The 21431-nt window shown below is 44.4% G+C and overlaps 2 protein-coding genes across 3 annotated transcripts; one reads left to right on the top strand and one right to left on the bottom strand.

Annotated features, from left to right (window-relative positions):
* Window positions 1–374: 374 nt before the first annotated feature.
* Window positions 375–21200, bottom strand: LOC123773856 (uncharacterized). Of its 2 annotated transcripts, XM_069318701.1 has the most exons (4): window positions 20812–21200; window positions 19909–20183; window positions 1536–1825; window positions 375–1330 (listed from the first exon to the last, which is right to left on the bottom strand). In XM_069318701.1, the coding sequence occupies exons 3-4, from the start codon at window positions 1823–1825 to the stop codon at window positions 1078–1080; spliced, it is 543 nt and encodes a 180-aa protein (XP_069174802.1). In that variant the 5' UTR covers window positions 19909–20183; window positions 20812–21200; the 3' UTR covers window positions 375–1077. The 2 variants fall into 2 exon arrangements, with proteins under 2 accessions (XP_069174802.1, XP_045623729.1); XM_045767773.2 differs by lacking the exon at window positions 20812–21200 and having other exon boundaries at window positions 19909–20229.
* Window positions 15539–18428, top strand: LOC123773821 (uncharacterized). The gene is made up of 2 exons (XM_045767742.2): window positions 15539–15867; window positions 18009–18428. Exons 1-2 carry the CDS (start codon window positions 15593–15595, stop codon window positions 18250–18252), a joined length of 519 nt encoding a protein of 172 aa, XP_045623698.2. The 5' UTR covers window positions 15539–15592; the 3' UTR covers window positions 18253–18428.
* Window positions 21201–21431: the final 231 nt, after the last annotated feature.

Raw genomic sequence — 21431 nt, 5'->3', positions numbered from 1 at the left:
ATGAGGGTATATATATATATATATATATATATATATATATATATATATATATATATATATATATATATATATATATATATATACTGACCAAGATGTGTACTCCTTCAATTTCAATGTAATTGCACCGAATATATATACTTTTGGATTTTGTTAAGGACTAAAATATTACTTCTGGGTGGGCAGTAACCTAGTGTGGGCCTCAGTAATTAAAAAGGTTTGATCAGTACAGCTCAATACAAACACTGAAATCAAATTTACCTGACGAAAATGCGTGAATGTTGTATAAAGAAATTTACAATTATTAAAATAAAATTATATCTCTTGTCATTTTCAAACAGCATTCTTTGCTTTCATGGATTTAGACAAACAAGATGAAAAATCATTTTTTTATTTGCAACTTAAGCCCACGAGGAAACAAGTCCAAGCAAATTATATATACAATTATAAAAAATGGTGTCAGCCAAAGCTAAACTTGAAATATCTTGTATCTTCGAAATTCGGCCACTGCCAGGGGCTTCCAGGGACACCCACAGGCTTCCACGGATTTTCACAGACATCCACGGGCTTCCACGGACTACCACGGACATCCATGAGCTTTCAGGAACCCCTAAGGATATCGAAGGGCTTCCATGGATCTTCAATTATATCCATGGGATTCCAGGGAGCTCCACGGGTATCTATGGGCTTCCAGAGACCTCCAAGAATACCCACGGGCTTCCAGGGATATCCATGAACATTAAAAGAACTTCCGTGGGCTTACATGGATTGCTAGAGATCCCCCAAACCTCAAGAATTACTCGAATCTCTTCGGATTTCCATGGGATTTCTGGGTCCTCCAAGGAATTCCTAGGGATCTCAATGAATTTTCAGAAACCTGAACAGATTTCCAATGAATTCCGAAGATTTCCAATGAATTCCGAAGATTTCCAATGAATTCCGAAGATTTCCACGGGTCAGGTAGATAACCCAAGGGCTTTCATGAATTTCCAAGGAATTCTCAGAAAATTGGCAAGCACCTTATCTCATGGACACCCCTGGACCTCCCTGAAGCTCCCTAATTCCCATAGGACCTGGTGCCTACTTGCCGAAGCATCCCTGGGTGACGCCGGCGGCGACACACATGGCGGTGATGGTGACGGTGGTGCCGGTGAGGTAGGAGGTGGAGGTCAGGGTCAAGGTACTGACGTAGGTCGACCAGATGGTGAATTTCCGGCCCTTCCGGTCCAGGACCTCCCGCCCAACAGCCGGCTCCATAGCTCGTCCTTTTGCGTTGTAGGAATCTTCGTCCGCTAAGGTCCCAGAGAGGTTGTCGACTAACATATCGTTAAGTCTGTTGCAAGGAGTAGAAGCATTACAGGTCTAGATAGGCTAAACATCTTTAAAATTAACTTATCACCATTGATCAATTTACACTGAGAGGGTATATATATATATAAGCCCAATGTGAAAGTCGGGTTCATATTACACAAAATGTTGAGGTTGCAATATTACAGTGGCTGTAGGAATGGTTTTTAGAAAAATAAGTAAAGCCTCACTCAATTTTACTGAAGATCGTCCGCCTCTTTCTGCCGCTACAAATCGGAATTTTGGATCCCGCGGCGGTGGAGAAGGTGGAGAGGCAGGTGGAGAGGGCGGTGAGGGTGACGGTGGCGAGGCGCTTGACGGAGGTGGTGGTGGAGTAGGCGAAGAGCAGTCTCTCCTGCCTCCTGTCAGCCTCCAGTCTCTCTGGCGTGTCTTCGTGGTTGGTGAGGCGGTCGTCGCTGCCCGCCGCGGCTGCCATCAGCGCCAGGAGGCAGCCGCCCAACACCGCCACACGCGCCTTCATCTGTACAAGGTTCCCACCCCCATCACTAATATATTATACAATATTACAGAGGAATATATATATATATATATATATATATATATATATATACTGGGTGAAGTGGAAGTAACTGCAGAGGGCCTATTGGCCCATACGGTGCCTTGAAGTGGGTAGAATATAGTTGTGCATTAATTGGCTGTTGATTGCCGGTGTTGACTTTTTGATCCATCAAGGAACATATAATCTCTTCTCACAACCAGATCATCACCAGAGAAATTTTAACAAACAACACAGAAATCATCGATAGATACAGCGATAACAGGCGGCTCGACATCAGCGAGGCACTACACATCAAAAAGTCAATACCAGCAATCAACAGCATTATATATATATATATATATATATATATATATATATATATATATATATATATATATATATATATGTATATATATATGTATATATATATATATATGTATATATATATATATATATATATATATATATATATATATATATATATATATGTATATATATATATATGTATATATATATATATATATATATATATATATATATATATATATATATATATATGTATATATATATATATATATATATATATATATATATATATATATATATATATATATATATATATATAAATATCTGCAAACCCCTTATGATGTGTAGATAATAATCATTCAAAATATTTGGTTGTTCAGTCACAAGAGCCCAACAACCACAAGGAACCACAAGTCTCACAACCCACCACACAGAGCCACAAAAGCAACAATCATCTGCACCCCTACTGCAGCAACAATCACCTGCACCCCTACTGCAGCAACAATCACCTGCACCCCTACTGCAGCAACAATCACCTGCACCCCTACTGCAGCAACAATCACCTGCACCCCTACTGCAGCAACAATCACCTGCACCCCTACTGCAGCAACAATCATCTGCACCCCTACTGCAGCAACAATCACCTGCACCCCTACTGCAGCAACAATCATCTGCACCCCTACTGCAGCAACAATCACCTGCACCCCTACTGCAGCAACAATCATCTGCACCCCTACTGCAGCAACAATCATCTGCACCCCTACTGCAGCAACAATCACCTGCACCCCTACTGCAGCAACAATCATCTGCACCCCTACTGCAGCAATAATCACCTGCACCCCTACTGCAGCAACAATCACCTGCACCCCTACTGCAGCAACAATCATCTGCACCCCTACTGCAGCAACAATCATCTGCACCCCTACTGCAGCAACAATCATCTGCACCCCTACTGCAGCAACAATCATCTGCACCCCTACTGCAGCAACAATCACCTGCACCCCTACTGCAGCAACAATCACCTGCACCCCTACTGCAGCAACAATCATCTGCACGACATACACCAAACTGTCTTCGCCGGTGACACAGAACCCGGCCGGGACGAGGGCTCATTTATCGCGGGAACTCTTGCAGAAGCGAGTCTTACCCCAGCAGGAAGATTGCGTTGACACGAGACACGAGTTGCAACCCCGAAGCAGACAGCCCAAGTGGGAAGCACAGTGTTGCAAGGATGGCTCTATATAGCTTTATATAGACACACACACACACACCCGTTAATAGGTATAATTATCTTACCCCTCCGGCCAACGGAAACTTAGCCAATTTATCAATTACCGAAATAATCACAAAGAAAACGGATGGTTTGGTCCTCTAACTCAAATGTTGGGTACTGATAATATTTTTATTTTTAATTATCGTAACAATTAATTATTCTATGACAACAGAGGGTTTAATTGGTGGTAATATTGATTAATTTTTTCCTGGTGTGTGTGTCCCCTGTGTCCAAGGTGTGTTTATTTTGGCATAGATCATTGTTAACATCTCTCTGAGGGTCTGAAGCTTCCTCAAGAGAGTTCTGTTTGTCACCAGGTGTGGGACTCTTGGTGTGGTGGTGGTGTGTGGGGCTCTTGGTGTGGTGGTGTGTGTGGGGCTCTTGGTGTGGTGGTGTGTGTGGGGCTCTTGGTGTGGTGGTGTGTGGGGGGGCTCTTGGTGTGGTGTGTGGGGGGCTCTTGGTGTGGTGGTGTGTGTGGGGCTCTTGGTGTGGTGGTGTGTGTGGGGCTCTTGGTGTGGTGGTGTGTGTGGGGCTCTTGGTGTGGTGGTGTGTGTGGCGCATGGTGTGGTGGTGTGTGGGGCTCTTGGTGTGGTGGTGTTGTGGGGCTCTTGGTGTGGTGGTGGTGTGTGTGTGGGGCTCTTGGTGTGGTGGTGTGTGTGTGGGGCTCTTGGTGTGGTGGTGTTGTGGGGCTCTTGGTGTGGTGGTGTGTGTGTGGGGCTCTTGGTGTGGTGGTGTTGTGGGGCTTTTGGTGTGGTGGTGTGTGTGTGGGGCTCTTGGTGTGGTGGTGTTGTGGGGCTCTTGTTGTGATGGTGTGTGTGGGGGGCTCTTGGTGTGGTGGTGTTGTGGGGCTCTTGTTGTGATGGTGTGTGTGGGGGGCTCTTGGTGTGGTGGTGTTGTGGGGCTCTTGGTGTGGTGGTGTGTGTGTGGGGCTCTTGGTGTGGTGGTGTTGTGGGGCTCTTGTTGTGATGGTGTGTGGGGGGGGCTCTTGGTGTGGTGGTGTTGTGGGGCTCTTGTTGTGATGGTGTGTGTGGGGGGCTCTTGGTGTGGTGGTGTTGTGGGGCTCTTGTTGTGATGGTGTGTGTGGGGGGCTCTTGGTGTGGTGGTGTTGTGGGGCTCTTGTTGTGATGGTGTGTGTGGGGGGCTCTTGGTGTGGTGGTGTGTGTGGGGCTCTTGGTGTGATGGTGTGTGTGTGGGGCTCTTGTTGTGATGGTGTGTGTGGGGGGCTCTTGGTGTGATGGTGTGTTGTGGGGCTCTTGGTGTGATGGTGTGTTGTGGGGCTCTTGGTGTGGTGGTGTGTGTGGGGGGCTCTTGGTGTGATGGTGTGTGTGTGGGGCTCATGGTGTGGTGGTGTGTGGGGCTCTTGGTGTGGTGGTGTTGTGGGGCTCTTGGTGTGGTGGTGGTGTTGTGGGGCTCTTGTTGTGATGGTGTGTGTGTGGGGCTCTTGGTGTGGTGGTGTATGGGGTTCTTTATTATTTTTAAATTTGCCTATGACACATAAAAAAAGAGCGGGAAAAAACACACAATACTCAAATTTGCTGTAAACTATTCTAATAAACTTCAAAAATTCATGATAGACCGTCACATGCGTTTAACATTAATAAATCTCTAACTCAGAGCCCAGGTACTCGGCTGAATAATGCTCGAATTGCATAATCTAAATGTGGAATATATCTGGGAGTCATGATAAGTAAGAATCTTAAGATAAAAATATCATCGTATAAATTTTCGAAACAAAGCCGATATTATACATGGATATATTTCTAGCAGGTGTGCTAGAAATTGTAGATACTTGAAAAATCTAAATTAAAAGATCTAAACCTCCAACATTTTAGATACTTGAAGATGGCGTCGAGTGAAGTCCTTTGAGTTGGAGGTCATGTTCCCCTTCCTGCGAACTCAGTGTCTTGGACTTCGAGTGGCGGGAATTATGAAGGAGTCGACGTAACGGGTGTTCCAACGAGTCTTCCAGGAAGCCAACACGAAGAGACCCAGAACTTGTGGTCTCATAAGGGCTAAAGGTCTTAGAAAAACCCGTAAAGGAGGTTGCCATACCCCACTGTGAAAACCACCCTCCTACACCCAATGCATTCGCTTCCTGGGAGGGCGTGTGTTCAAATTCGGAAACAGGAAAGTTAAGAACAAATCCACAAGGGCCGTGACGAGGATTCGAACCTGCGTCCGAGAGCATCCCAGACGCTGCCTTAATCAACTGAGGTACGACATGGTGTAGTGTAGTGTAAGGAAAGGTAAGACAACGAAAAAACGGCTTTAAAGAAGCCAAGAAGGTCTTGAATACCTGGGGGACTCCCAGGCGAGGTACTGGGACAAAGGACCTACCCTGCTAACGAGGTTATTGGGTACCAAACACTCAAACAACATTCTTGACAAACAATGCCGACCCAAATTAGGTGTGTGAGGTGATTTGTGATGTTGTGTGATGTCTCCTATACTGAAGTCACCATCAATGAAGCTCTGACGTCGAAATCAAAGATGCTAGAGACCAGGTTTTTAATTATTACAATTATAGACACCCAATAGATTAGACAGTAGACCCTCACTATGCTCCTATATCCCCTCCTTCACCAGACTGTAGACTCCTATAATCTTAAGATATCTATCTTATATTTATCTAAGATAAATATAAAAAATATGACTTAAAAAACCGCCAAAAGCTTGGTTTTTACTTTACATAAAGATAGCAAGAGCTGCAATAAATTCATAAGCCTTATATTTATTTATTGAAAAACGACAAATCACAAATGCACAAAACTTTTGTGTGGATTTTGTTTTTGTGCAAACAAAAAAGTACGTATATGTTATCTGTATAGATAACAACGAGTTAAGTGAACTTTAACATCAACCATCTTGAGGTTATCTTGAGATGATTTCGGGGCTTTAGTGTCCCCGCGGCCCGGTCCTTGACCAGGCCTCCTTGACACCCTTAGACACCTATATCACCGCACTGTATCACCGTCACTATATCAAGTGCTCTGATGGTGGGGGGGGGGGGGGGCAGAACTCTGCACTATACCGCTCTATAACTCTCCAGGTTTAGTTCGAGTCTCAATCGGACTGTTGCAGGCTACGACTCGAGCCACGTTCCGTTAACCTCAAAATTACACAATAAAAACACCATAAAGCTGTATAAATAAAGCACCATAAATAAAGCAGTTACCCAAAGGCAAACTAAGCATCATCCTACCTTTTAAAACAATATAAATTTATCTTTTTAGCAACAGAGTTTTCTTTCACCTCATAAAAAGTCACGTTATGAATCGGGCGTCAGAGGAACTTGTATATAAGTCACATACTGACGTAGTTACGAAGGGATGAGTGTGGTTGAGTACTTCGCTCTCTGGGTGGAGGATGGGTTGAAGTTGGTGATGTGCAGCTGCTCACACACACACACACACACACACACACACACACACACACACACACACATCCTGAAACCCACATCAAAAGAATAACATCAGCGGCATATGCGAGGCTGGCTAACATCAGAACAGCGTTCAGGAACCTGTGTAAGGAATCATTCAGAACCTTGTATACCACATATGTAAGACCACATGTGTAAGAAAATGGGCAGAGTTTCTTTCACCCTGATAGGACTGTTCACCAAATAGTAAATAGGCACCTGGGAGTTAGACAGCTGCTACGGGCTGCTTCCTGTGTGTGTGAAAAATATATAAATAAATCAATTGATTGATTGATAGTTGAGAGGCGGGCCCAAGCAGCCCGAGCTCAACCCCCGCAAGCACAACTAGGCGAATTCTCGCATAAGTGTGGGCAAGGTTACCATGGTAGCAGCAGCGGTTGCTGCCACCGTCACAATGCTGCTGCTTGTTGATTGATTGATTGATGAAGATTAAGCCACCCAAGAGGTGGCACGGGCATGAATAGCCCGTAAGTGGCGGCCCTTTGGACCCATTACCAGTATCAAGAGCTGATACTGGCGATCTGTGGAGGTGCGACTGCATCCTGCCTGACGGGAGATGTCTCCCGGACCAAATGGTGACCAAATGGTGTGCTGCTGGTCAGAAAAATCAACACCATTTACCAACTTTCAATAACTCATAGAAAACGAGAGCCAGTGGAATTTCCCCCAGAAAAAAACGGGGATATCATTGCCATATGTCACCATTTAAATTCACCAACCATATTAATGGGAATTCCTCTTAAAACCGCAGTCTCTGGACTGTAAACATTATAAAAACATTCCTCTTGAACCAACGTAATTGTTCAGTACTAAAATAGATTAAATGTGGGCCCGCTTTCTCCACTTCTTGACAAGACGCATCTAGTGAACAGCCGGAGGCATCAGTGGGAGGAGGCCTGTAGTCGCCATTAATAATCAATTTACCATAACAACAAGTCTCGCATGGAACAGAATTAAGCTCCAGAACTAATCCCTGGACGTAGTGTTATGGGATGTAAAGTGCTCCCATTATCAACACATTCATCGTCCACAAATAAGGGAAAATGTCCTGATTGCGAAACCTATTATCTCTTCATTCCTGGCCAGTAATGTAGGATATTAGTGTAAACCGGGTTAGGATGCTAGCGAGCAAATCAAGTAATATTGGATGTTATCTCATAACTATATTTCCCCCCTGATATAGCTGTCATATTTAGGATTACTGCTATTATTATGTGAGTGCCCTTTGACAGGTGTAAGTGAAGAGGAAGAAGAATTAATACCAATTACCTAGTACGCCAGTAGTAAGTAGGTTAGGTAAGGTCGGTGTTTTCTATGAAGCTTTCCAAGGGAAACTATTATGTTAAGTATGTCACCTATGCACATATTTAATAAGTCAATATTGACTTATTAAATTTGCGAGAACGGGTTGCATGCGTTGATGGCAGCCTCGCTTACAAGAAGTTAACGGCTGGCGAGTCTCATCCGCGCTCATACCTGGTTGTCTACCTCAAAATCAATTCCCTGGAAACACAAACCGAAACTGTCTCTATTTTCCGCTTGTTACAACTTGTAATAAAGTTGTTACATCTTGGCTTAACGTGTTTATGACGTATTAGAACGTTGTCACAACTTGCTATATTGGTTGTTATAACTGGTTAGGTGTTAAAACTTGTTCGAACGTTGTACCAACGTCGTAGTTTCAGTGTGTGTTTGGCGGGTTATACAGATAAGCTGTATTTTAACTTTAACTAGTAGCAGTAGCAGGCATCCGTCAGTCTCAGGAGACTATGGAGAGAGGGAGTTATCAAGGGGAAAGCGCCAAGCCATGACGACTATACAGCACTGGGAAGGAGGTCGGGATTAGGATTTGGGATGGGACGGGGAGGAGGAATGGTGCCCAACCACTTGGATGGTCGGGGATTGAGCGCCGACCTGCATGAAGCGAGACCGTCGCTCTACCGTCCAGCCCAAGTGGTTGGGCTCAGGAGACTATGGAGTTGCAGTCTGGTTGACAGTCTGGAGTGGCCTCTCCAGGGCGCAAAGCCAGGGTAGGTCGACACGGAGGAGAAGCTGTTACCCAAGCAGCAGGTCCCCCCCCCCCCCCCCCTCCCTCTTCACGGCGCCGAAAGTCTCTAATGGAAAGGCAAACGCCAATACGATTGGTTCCAGCGCCGTCGCGGGAACTGTGAGCTCCGGAGTTGACCTCGAAGTTGGTGAAAATGGGCACAGGGACCTCCAAACCTGGAGACCGCCGTGGTCGGGGCCGGAGAAGAATCACCTCAGCAAGGATAAGAACTCCCCCAGCCTCCTGAAGCAGAGCCTGTTGGGCCGCACGAGCCCCGGGAGGTGGACGGCCCGGTCCCGCACCTACGGGTTCCTGACAGAGATCGTCACAGATCTTTCACCCGAGGCCCGCTTCCTTCATGACCCAGCAGAAGGAAGAGTGATAATTATTAAATACAACAATTATTATAATAATAATAATATAATTAATTAATAATTATCACTAAATTATTATCAGTTTAACTACTAACGTATATGCTCATATACTGTAGTGAATGTCTGCTAATCAATAATTTCGATTTATAGACATTATATATATATATATATATATATATATATATATATATATAAACATTAATTCCCCAGAATGTGTAGGAAACGATTTGTGGGAATTAAAATCATACAGTCCACTTTAAACATCATACGGTCCACTATCGAAATAAACAAACATAAGAAATAAATTACTATAAAGTTTAATATAAATTAATAAATTGCTAAATAAATCCCACGGGTCAGTCTTGCCCACACCGCTACCATTCTACCCATGCCTGCCATTGTAAGAACATAAACAACAATAAAGCACTCACTATAAATAGCTCACATCAATGGTTGCTATAACTTATAAACCATTAGACTGAAATAATTGCATTGATATAACCCCCAAACAACTGGAAAAGTCAGCCCTCGCAGCAGGAAATGCTCATTCATTTATCAGCGGAAAGGGAGGAGGAGTAATGACCAAGATGTTAAAAATATATTTACAATTCTTACAGCCCATATGAAAAGATACGCTCACTCATAAACAAATAAGGCCGCCACCACTCCTCCAGGAGCGCAGGGCACTTCGATCTTTTAACATTACTGGGTGAATGGAATTCCTTTCAAATTAACTTCATGAATACACGAGAAATATATTTACTCATAAAAATGCTCAAGAGATCACAGATAATGTCCAAAACAATTCAAGATCTAGACTCAGAATTAAAGGAAAATATATAAAATGCATAGAATAATATACAGTAACTTTATTTAATAATGCAAAAATTAATCACTAGGCTAGTGATATCCTAACCTCAGAGGCATGATAATAGACTCTGGATTATTTAACACGGGTGGTACACGCACTAGGGGACACAGGTGGAAACCGAGTACCAAAATGAGCCACAGAGATATTAGAAAGACCTCTTTTAGTGTCAGAGTAGTTGACAGATGGAATGCATTAGGCAGTGATGTGGTGGAGGCTGACTCCATGCACAGTTTCAAGTATAGATATGATAGAGCCCAGTAGGCTCAGGAACCTGTACACCACAACAGAGAGGACAGTGTCACACCACAACAGTGAGGACAGTGTCACACCACAACAGTGAGGACAGTGTCACACCACAACAGAGAGGACAGTGTCACACCACAACAGAGAGGACAGTGTCACACCACAACAGTGAGGACAGTGTCACACCACAACAGAGAGGACAGTGTCACACCACAACAGTGAGGACAGTGTCACACCACAACAGAGAGGACAGTGTCACACCACAACAGTGAGGACAGTGTCACACCACAACAGTGTGGACAGTGTCACACCACAACAGAGAGGACAGTGTCACACCACAACAGAGAGGACAGTGTCACACCACAACAGAGAGGACAGTGTCACACCACAACAGAGAGGACAGTGTCACACCACAACAGTGAGGACAGTGTCACACCACAACAGTGAGGACAGTGTCACACCACAACAGAGAGGACAGTGTCACACCACAACAGTGAGGACAGTGTCACACCACAACAGTGAGGACAGTGTCACACCACAACAGTGAGGACAGTGTCACACCACAACAGTGAGGACAGTGTCACACCACAACAGTGAGGACAGTGTCACACCACAACAGTGTGGACAGTGTCACACCACAACAGTGAGGACAGTGTCACACCACAACAGTGTGGACAGTGTCACACCAAAACAGTGAGGACAGTGTCACACCACAACAGTGAGGACAGTGTCACACCACAACAGTGAGGACAGTGTCACACCACAACAGTGTGGACAGTGTCACACCACAACAGTGAGGACAGTGTCACACCACAACAGTGAGGACAGTGTCACACCACAACAGTGTGGACAGTGTCACACCACAACAGAGAGGACAGTGTCACACCACAACAGTGAGGACAGTGTCACACCACAACAGTGAGGACAGTGTCACACCACAACAGTGAGGACAGTGTCACACCACAACAGTGAGGACAGTGTCACACCACAACAGTGAGGACAGTGTCACACCACAACAGTGAGGACAGTGTCACACCACAACAGTGAGTGCAGCTCACACTGAAAAACAGGCAAAAATCTACGTCTCAAGTCTAAAAATAGTATTCCGTTTTTTTTCTTGAATATTGGTACAAGGAAAACTCAACCCAAAATTAGTCTTTCGAAACGAACAAGTTTCGTCTGTCTGTCTGTCTCTCTCTCTTCTCTATTTGCTGCGATTATTGGCGAGAGGAAGCAAACAAGAGAATAATGTGACGTTCGAAGTTGGTATTATTTGGAAACAAGAGAAAAGATCAGTGGACAACGCCTTTGGTAACGATCTAACCCCCCCCCCCCCCCTCCTCTCCCTCTCCATGATTTGAAATTTTGAAAGTTTTTTCCCGGAGCCGCGAGCAACGGTCTGTGGTCGACTTTTTGAGCATTGGTTGGCGCGCTGTTACGGAGTATATAAATGGCAGCCCTTACAAAACCAGGCCTCGTTACCTCCCGCTGCACGACAAGGTTGGTTGGTGTTGGAGTAGTTGTTGACTTGGCTGGTGTGCCCAATACTCTCTCACACAGCCTCTCTACTCCAGAGAGCGAGTGACAACGTACCGTCACATAGTTCATCACTTCCTTGTGGCTGACCTTTGACCTGACTCCATATTGTGTGACCCCGTGTCTATATGCTTCGAAGCTTCGTGAAAGAAATCCCAACTCGACACTCTTTAAGGTGTTCACGGCGGCTGGGGGAACACGTTTTTGACTCCTGAGGAAGTTATAGTGGCTTCGTGTTACCGACTGATGTGTCTTGGGCCATCTACAAGAAGAAATCTTGAGTCACGCAGCATTCATTCGGAAGACGATTGATCGCTGAACAGTGTCTCGAAATCTTGGAAATTATCAAAAACGTATTTTTTTCCATTGTGTGACGTGCGAAGGGAAATTACTAATTTATTCTTTCGTTGCTAAAACGTGCTAGATATCATTTTAAACTTGTACCTTTGTTATTGCAGAAAGGTGTGCAACTTTGCTTGCTAACTTATTATATAAGTACCGGTCCGAAAATTCCTTGTATTTCTAGGCTAACTTTGTCCCTTGATTCAGAGCTACAGTAGTAGGCACCTGGTTCACTAGACAGATGCGGTCACGGAGGTCACCGTCGCCTGGCAAATGTCCTCAATCTGTCCTATATGCATAGACATTCAACCTGTGACATGCGCAAAAACAGAGTACAGTAAGAACAAAAACAGAGGACAAAAATCGCTAGATTTTTATATTCGGTATACTCAACAAACATTTTTGTCACATGCAGAGTAATATTATTATATATAAAAAGGTTTGAACACAGGCCTAAGGTAGGGAGGTTTAGCTAGGTTGATTTGTGTCAACGGAATGACCTGAAAGCGACCAAAACACGTACAGAATTACAGCTTCAAACACAGGTTAGGAAACACATAAAACATTGAAATGTCTGTCTGTGGTTCCCGCCGTTGTCCTCATCAAGAACAGGCCCCACATCTTCACAACAACTACCATCCTCACTGCAACAGAATTCGAATTTCGTGGGTAAGGCGCCGCATCCTCATACTCACCAGCAGTACACATCCATTCACCTATGACAGAACCTCCTGGGTCCACCATTCAAGTTCAAATATGTTTATTGAGACAAGACAAAAATACATCTCAAAGGGATATAGAGTAGCCTAGGCAACACACAGAAATCACAATTGCGTGATGGATCAAATGAACAAATCCTCGTCACGGCCCTTGCGGATTTGTTCATAGCTTAGGCTATTTCTACCCCTCAAGTTCAAGTATGTTTATTGAGACAAGAAAAAAATACATCTCAAAGGGATAGAGTAGCTTAGGCTATTTCTACCCTCCGGGTCCACCGGATCTCCCCCAGAACCCAATATCTTTGGAATCGATTCTCGGTTATGGAGACAGATGGCGCTCGCCCCCACCTTCCTCAGTCTTCATATATTTTACGCTTGTGAGGCTGTTGAATTGAAGAAATCAGGTTCAGGACATGAGGGAGGATATATAAGGATGCAGTGAAGGTAGACGCATTGGGATATTGAACGCAGGACAGGGTTTTACGTGTTGATAATTCTAAACATTACGAGAATTACCGCGTTGTAAAGTTGCAAATTTACCATAGGTGTTGGGTAACGTTTCTTCAGGCAGAGGTGGAAATACTTGCAGGTTCACCGGAAGGGTTTAACATTTACTAGTGCTAATAACACCAGTGTACATATGTAGTTTATGTACACAAATGCACTCTGGTAACTGTGCACTCTGCAACATCAGCTGCATCTCATACTACTAACACACTGAGCCACACACTTCACCTACAGGAAAGTTGTATATAACATCACTCACTAATTCACACAGTGCAATATAGTCGTAATGGCTAGGTGCTTTCTCCTGATGTTTCAATTCACTAATTCACAATACCATCTTGAATCGTCTCGGCATATAATTAAAAGCACACACACACACATCAGTCCCAGGAGGCTACACACACCCTTCAAGTCACCTTAATGCACAAGTTTGCCTCCATCGATAAATTCACAAATGAATTTGACATCGAACGAGTTTCAAGCCCAGAGAGAAGATTCAGCTCAGCCCAAAAGTGTTAGACCACAACACTGAGACCTTTTTAGACCATTTTAGACCTTTTTACACCGCTTAAAAGTAAGATTAGACAACTAGTACACACTTGATCTGGCCCACTAGTTCGACGGTCGCGACGACTGCACAAAAGTGATGGGGTAAGTTGCACCCAAATCTATTTATTTTGAGTTGTTTACATGTTATTTTAGTTCCTGGGGTCTGGGTGGTGTTGTTTGCTCATTACTTATGCCTAGAATGGTTATCATTCCCTTCAAACTTTGCTTTTGTGACCAGGTCAGTGAAATTTTGAAATTTATATATGTCCAGCGAGAAAACGGGTCAATTTACATTTTTTTTTTCATTCAGATAAAGTTAGAAAAACCATATGTGAATGAAAATTAACGTGTAATTATACTAAAATTATACAAAAATAATCACACAATGTTGACGATTATACTGGAAATCCCTTTCACGAATCAATCCCCCGAAACGTAGCCTCACAGTATGTTATCGTTATACTGTCCTTGTCAGCGTTGTTCAAAGGCGGGTATATCCTGGTGGAAGCCCTCACCTTGCTCCTCCGAGCCCCCTACCTCCTATTCATTGAATTCATTAAGATGAGCCTCAAGGACTTTTGGGTGACCCAAAAGTCCTTGAGGCTCATCCCAAAACCTTATCCTGACCTCATCTCAGTGCTTTATAGTGGTAATGGCTTGGCGCTCCCCCCCCCCCCCCACCACCCCCTGATAATTCCTTCCTTCCTTCCAACAATTTCAACCAGTTCCTCATATTTTTCGGCCTGGTAATCACTCGGGAAGTTTCAAATCGCTGCGACAAAGCTGTTCCACTTTCTTGTGGAATTCCTTGCACTCTAGAATCTTCTTTATCTGTGGTTCAATGACGACACCTGGTTTTTTACCTTTAGCTCACACAGCTTAGGGATGAAGTGCTGAAGGTACTCGAAGATTACCGACTCCTTATTTAGAGGTGTGATGAATTGTTTACACAAGGCCCAATTTGATGTGCTGTGGTGGCAACAGCGCCTTCCGGAGGTCCACCAGCGTCTCCCACTTGACGCTGTTCCACCACACAGAGAACGCTGTATCCGCCCCACCGTTAGTGCGCCCTGGAGTTCCAAGTTTCCCTGCTGTCTTTGCCTTGGAGGCAGCAGGGAAACTTGGCCAAAACCACCTTGGAGACGCATCAGAAACCTACGGGCTCACTATAGCCCGTGCTACTTGGAACTTTATGTTCCAGGTAGCGAATCTTTAACAACAACAACAGCATCAGAAACGTCACCATTTTGAAGTCTCTGGTGACCTCCCAGGCAAGGTCACCGCACTTCAAGGCTTCACACAAAGACTTTATTCTTCTCATTCTCCTGGTCTGTATGGGACTCGAACCCTGGACCCCAGGCGTGTGAGGCCGGCGCTCTACCGACTGGGCTATGAGTAGTCTTAAAAAAGTTTCCAGAAGCAGCGTCCTGCTGCCAAATTGAAACGTTCCTTTTATGTGATTATAATTGTATGTGATTATTATTGTTATTATTAATGGCATTTATCATTGTGTAGTAATGTAACGTGAGGCTTGTGGCGGCAGATGAAGGCGTGCGTGGCGGCGCTGTGTGGAGTGCTGGCAGCGGTAGTGGCCGCCCAGGCGCAAGGTGCCGAAGACGTGGGTCATCCCTCGCCAGCAGAGACGGAGGAGAGACTGGAGGTGGACAGGAGGCAGGAGAGACTCTTCGCTATATACACCACCACCTCCGTCAAGCGCCTCGCCACCACCACCATCACCGCCCTCTCCACCTGCCTCAGTACCACCGCTTCGCCGGCGTGTCAGGGCCGCAAGAAGAGGACAGTCTTTAAAAATCTGCTGTGCGTTCTAGTGTTTGTATATATACATGTGTGAGCCAAACCTGAGTGATCCCCCTCAAGCACATACATCACTTTAACTCTATCACCCCTCACAGGATTCGAACCCAGAGGTACTCTGGCCACTGCACCAGCCGATCGTTGGTGTAGTAGTCAGAATACCTCTGGGTTCGAATTCTTTAAGGGGTCATAGAGTTAAAGTGATGTAAATATATATATATATATATATATATATATATATATATATATATATATATATATATATATATATATATATTTATTCTAGGTGGGGTACCTGGCTGTGTCCAAGTCCCTCTACCCCTTCCCCTCTATCATCCCCTTCTCTATTCCCCTTCTCACCCAATCCCCTCCCCCTATACCTTCTCCCCCACTCTTCCCCCTTCTATCCATCCCTCTCTCCTCTTGAGAGAGAGAGAGGGGGGGGGGATTGCAGGGAGGAGTAGCGAAGAGAGGAAAGGGGTGAGAGAGTAAGGATTGGTGTGAGAGAGGTGAGAGGGATAAGAGGTGGGGGGATATATACATATATAAACATATTAGGCTATTGGTGTATCTGAGTAGCAGTCTTTCTTGTAGGCAGAGAGTATGTTATTAAATATGACCAAAATAATCTGTCACTGAAGGACGCATTTCGCTGAAGCTCACGTCAGCATCTTCGGAGGCAGTGGACGCACAACGTCTGCCAGCACACTCCAGGTAGGATGAGGGTGACTGATGAAGATTAAGCCACCCAAGAGGTGTTAAGGGTGAATCTGATCTTTGGTCGTGAGTCCAAATGTGATCTTTGGTCGTGAGTCCAAATGTGATCTTCTGTCGTGAGTCCAAATGTGATCTTTGGTCGTGAGCCCAAATGTGTTCTTTGGTCGTGAGTCCAAATGTGATCTTTGGTCGTGAGTCCTAATGTGATCTTTGGATCTTTGAATGTGATCTTAAGATGAGTTGAAGTGATGGGATAACATAGTTGAAGTCGGGTGAAGAAGTGCGTACTGAGCGAATCTTCTTCCTGTACTACAGAGAGCAAAAGTGCACCGAAGAGTAAGCTGGCTGATTATAGTATGATGTTTGACGTGTAGTGCTTCAGCTACATCTAACTCTCTGATGCCGTTGTTGCCCTGGTTGATTCATTTATGTGTTGTTGATCAATGTATCTCTGATGGATGAAGGTGTTTGTGCATCTTGAGGTTATCTTGAGATGATTTCGGGGTTTGTTTGTTTTTTTTTAGTGTCCCCGCGGCCCGGTCCTCGACCAGGCCTCCAATCCCCAGGAAGCAGCCCGTGACAGCTGACTAACTCCCAGGTACCTATTTACTGCTAGGTAACAGGGGCATTCAGGGTGAAAGAAACTTTGCCCATTTGTTTCTGCCTCGTGCGGGAATCGAACCCGCGCCACAGAATTATGAGTCCTGCGCGCTATCCACCAGGCTACGAGGCCCTACTAGAGGTGTCTAGAGCATAGTCAGAGGTGTTGCAAAAAAGATGTTGTGTTGCCTATATGTTGAGATCGTTCAGGCTGACAGTCCCCTAGTGGGAATGTAAAGGTATAGACGACATTCATATCGTTCAAAGTGTTCACCTTCACGATGGGAGGAGAATTGTTCACGAGTAAGTTCGCGATCTTCTGGCTCTTGTAGTAGGGAAAGAAACGTGCTTCAGTGAATCGCGACCTTTAGTGATGCACATCGGCTCCATTCAAATTGTAAAACGGTTTTTCAAATGGTAATTTTTAAATGTCTTCCTTAAGTTTTGAACATGGTCAAAAATGAGGATAATCGTGGTAGGATCACTTATCTAACTCTCTCTCTCTCTTGTCATGTTCAACACACGTCTACAGGCCCGACCAACACCCACAGTCACACACACGCAGTCACCCCCACACAATCACCCCCCACACGCAGTCACACCCCCACACTCACACCCCCATCTGTTCACTGTGATACAAGGTAAAAATAAAAACAAACCCACTACTGTACTATAAGAAAGCCTCTAAACCACGAGTCATGACCTGTCACAGATCACAAACGCCCTCAAGAACATCAAGTAAGTAAGTAATTATCAATAGAAGGCACCAAACCGGGAAGGCTATGTACCTCAAGATAACCCCTCCACTGCCCATCTGTCTCCCACAGGCTGTTGGAGAACGACCGAAAAGACCCGTTCGGGGAGCTGGCGGGAAGTCAGCTCGAGCCGGGCGAGGTGGAAGAACGAGTCAAGAGGGAGGTGGTGAACAGGGACGGCAAGAAGCTGACCATCTGGTCCACCTACCTCAGCACCCTCACCCTCACCTCCACCTCCTACCTCACCGGCACCACCGTCACCGTCACCGCCATGTGTGCGGCCCCGGGCATCACCCAGGGATGCTTCGGCAAGTAGAGAGAGAGAGAGAGACAGGACCTCCTCCTGCCTGACGCCGTCACACGACCACTCGCTACGTCGACCATAGACATGAACTAATCCTTCGTTATTTATAGCATTTATTGCAGTTATGTATTCTGGATTCTCTTCCTCATGTATTATAAGAAAATTAGGTAATAAATGTATAACACTCAGTCCGCGTTTTGCTGACCAACTTGGAGGATCTGTAAGGTATAAGAGGCAACTCTCCCCAATAGTCAGAGCCGAAATAAGTTATCGAGTGATGGTTCAAATGGTCCTATTGATATTGCCTTAAAACACTGATAAATCATGCAAGCATCAGTCACCTGTCTCGTTAGATAACTTGCATGGAACCTTACCCTCAAATCCTCCTTCCTCTCTCTTACACTTGTTTCTCGCATTTTCATCAACTCTCACATTCTCTTCATCTCCCGCTATCGTAGCAGAGCCTCTGTGTCCTCTCTGCTCTATCAGTTTTGGCCCAGACAAAGTTTATTCAGTAAAATAAAAGGAAGTTGAAAATTGCGTCGTGACACAGTTGGTCATATCAATTACGTCATGACGCAGCTGGTCATATCAAATACGTCATGCCACAGCTGGTCATATCAAATACGTCATGCCACAGCTGGTCATATCAAATACGTCATGCCACAGCTGGTCATATCAAATACGTCATGACACAGCTGATCATATTAATTACGTCATGACACAGCTGGTCATATGCTTCAAAAAGTCCCCCCCCCCCACCAAAGACACTAACACTCCCACAGGAGTGGAAACTTGCAAAATGCAATAACAAAATATAACATGCAGCGAAATAGTAGCTTCTTGTAATAACCGGCCAAGTTGCTGGCGGTAGGTAGTTGGTAAATTAACGAAAACAAGCATTCGAAATTACCAAGTAACACCATCAAATTCAAGACTATCAGCATTAGTGTCACGAAGTCGTTCCTGTTTGAGATCTCTTCTTTGAGTTCGTATAAAACAGTTTTAATATATTCGATGACAGCAAATCGGATTTTTCAGAAAACATTTAAAGACATCGTGCAACGAAAAAAAACATTAGCAAGTAGACGTAACTAGAAAATCGGGCCAATGGGTAAAAAAAAAAAAAAAAACTGATTAGGCTTCAGTTGGAAGCCTCAAGGCTCTTAGAGGGTTCAATGGAATCCCAGGTTGCTATATTGCTTTTGTCTATGCCGTGGTGTAATGGTCTAGGGCGCTAGCTTGGGTGAAATACACGCCCGAAAATAAGGAACACCTTTCACACCCTGGGTTTGCTGGATCTCTAAAAGATAGCGAGGAAAATAACAGGAAAATAGGAACGTACCTCAAAATGGTGGATATATCTGCTCCTCGAAGATCTGCAACTACTTACCTGTAATGACATGAAAACGAATTAGGCTTGCACTTTACTGAAGTGCTTTTAGACATTTCAATCCTCATATACCTCAAATATTATTCGTAAACACATAAACGATCACATTTTAATCCGTATATATGGATTATATATATATATATATATATATATATATATATATATATATATATATATATATATATATATATATATATATATATATATATATATATATATATATAATATATATATAAACAGTTTAGGTGACGATTGAGGATGGAGGAGCTGCTTACCTTGTTCTGAAGGAGGAACTCGCTGGGGGGGCGGGGGGGCGCACCTCGTCTAGTGCGATGAGGGGTTAACACAACACTATCGCATCCACAAATCTTGCGAGACGTCGTGAGCACTCAGTAGAAGACGTGACACACTGCACTAAGGCTTTGAGGCGTCGACAAGTTTCTGCCACAGTACTCGCGTGCACACGACTCCCAACTGATGACGTTCCAACACTTCTCGAACCTCTGAATCCTCGAACCTCTGAACGTCATCGAAGCTTCGCTGACGACCTCTGTTTGAATCGTAACTCTGTAAATGTTTCACCCACGTACTACAGGCACAACTGTTATGTCCTGCAAACAGCCCTGTGTCATAAACAAATGACATATGCTCGTTAATCCAGCCGCCAAACCCCCCTGTTTATGAATGAAAAACGATTTACACACCACTTACAACTGATAACGTCCGAACACTTTCGGAACAGGTGGTTTGCTGACGACATCTGTTCGAACCACAATGTTATAAATGCTTCATTCACGTACTTCAAATACAAATAAGCGCCAACAGAACCTAAACACCTAATCTAACCTACAACTAACTATAATTAGAATATTAATGTACAATAATATTAATTTATATATGAAAGCAAACCGATTTTTAATACACAGTATGTTAAAATTTATGAGTCTGGGGAGGACGGTCGCTGCTTCGAGCAGCCTAGTGTGAGGACGGGTTCAATTCAATTCAATTTCTTTATTATGCACCCCATATCCATCCCGTGGGCGGTGGACGTAAATACTTCACCCACGTACTAAGAATACAACAAACTGCCAAACAGAACCTTAAGCACTTAATCTTTTGTCGTGTTAGTCCCAATCTTCCAATAACATTGATAGCCTAGTCACAGAGCGTGTAATTACCTAAGTGTAGGTCCAGGATAAGAACTAAGCTCGTAGTGTCCCGTCTTCCCAGCACTCTTTTGACAATGACGGTTTTGGCCTCCACCACCTTCTCGCTTCTGCGTGAAGATATGTGTAGTTTGCGTGATGCTGCTCCTCCTGATGACGGCACGAGTGGTGATGTTGGGAGTCCCGTCACAGTGGCACGTCAGTGTTCATTTGGCAACGCTTGGAAGTAGGTGTTGTTTTCACTTAATGCAAGAGCGACGACTGAACCAGATGTGTGTTAGAATGAGCCTTGATGCACTTGACGACGAGGGATCATCTTCTTCTTGATGGTACGTGCAGTTTGCATCTAGGGTTTACATTTCCGATGACTGCACCTGGAGGCGAGGCTGTTTACAGCGTCAGCTGAGCGTTACTGTTTTGGTTTTGTGGAGTTTCGTTTTCTATGTTGGATTGTCCCGGTGGATGAGCTTTATCAGTAAAATGTGACTTAATTGTTGGTTGACGGAAGATATTTAGCCAATGCTATGGCTATTTGATATTTTATATATAGTGAGAGAGTTTCCCCCCCCCCCCCACCCTTTTGGGCGTGATAATCACTTGTTTGAAATTAATTTTGTCACTAAAGGAGGTAA

The sequence above is a fragment of the Procambarus clarkii genome, chromosome 91 (assembly GCF_040958095.1).
Source record: "Procambarus clarkii isolate CNS0578487 chromosome 91, FALCON_Pclarkii_2.0, whole genome shotgun sequence".
NCBI lineage: Eukaryota > Metazoa > Arthropoda > Malacostraca > Decapoda > Cambaridae > Procambarus > Procambarus clarkii.
This window is presented reverse-complemented; position numbering and strand designations above follow the sequence as displayed.

Coding starts and splice junctions, on each gene's coding strand:
- LOC123773856 (XM_069318701.1), bottom strand. CDS start 1,825: ATGAAGGCGCGTGTGGCGGTGTTGGGCGGCTGCCTCCTGGCGCTGATG. Junction 1,331..1,535: donor ACGATCTTCAGTAAAATTGA/GTGAGGCTTTAC, acceptor TCCTTGCAACAG/ACTTAACGATATGTTAGTCG.
- LOC123773821 (XM_045767742.2), top strand. CDS start 15,593: ATGAAGGCGTGCGTGGCGGCGCTGTGTGGAGTGCTGGCAGCGGTAGTG. Junction 15,868..18,008: donor ACAGTCTTTAAAAATCTGCT/GTGCGTTCTAGT, acceptor TGTCTCCCACAG/GCTGTTGGAGAACGACCGAA.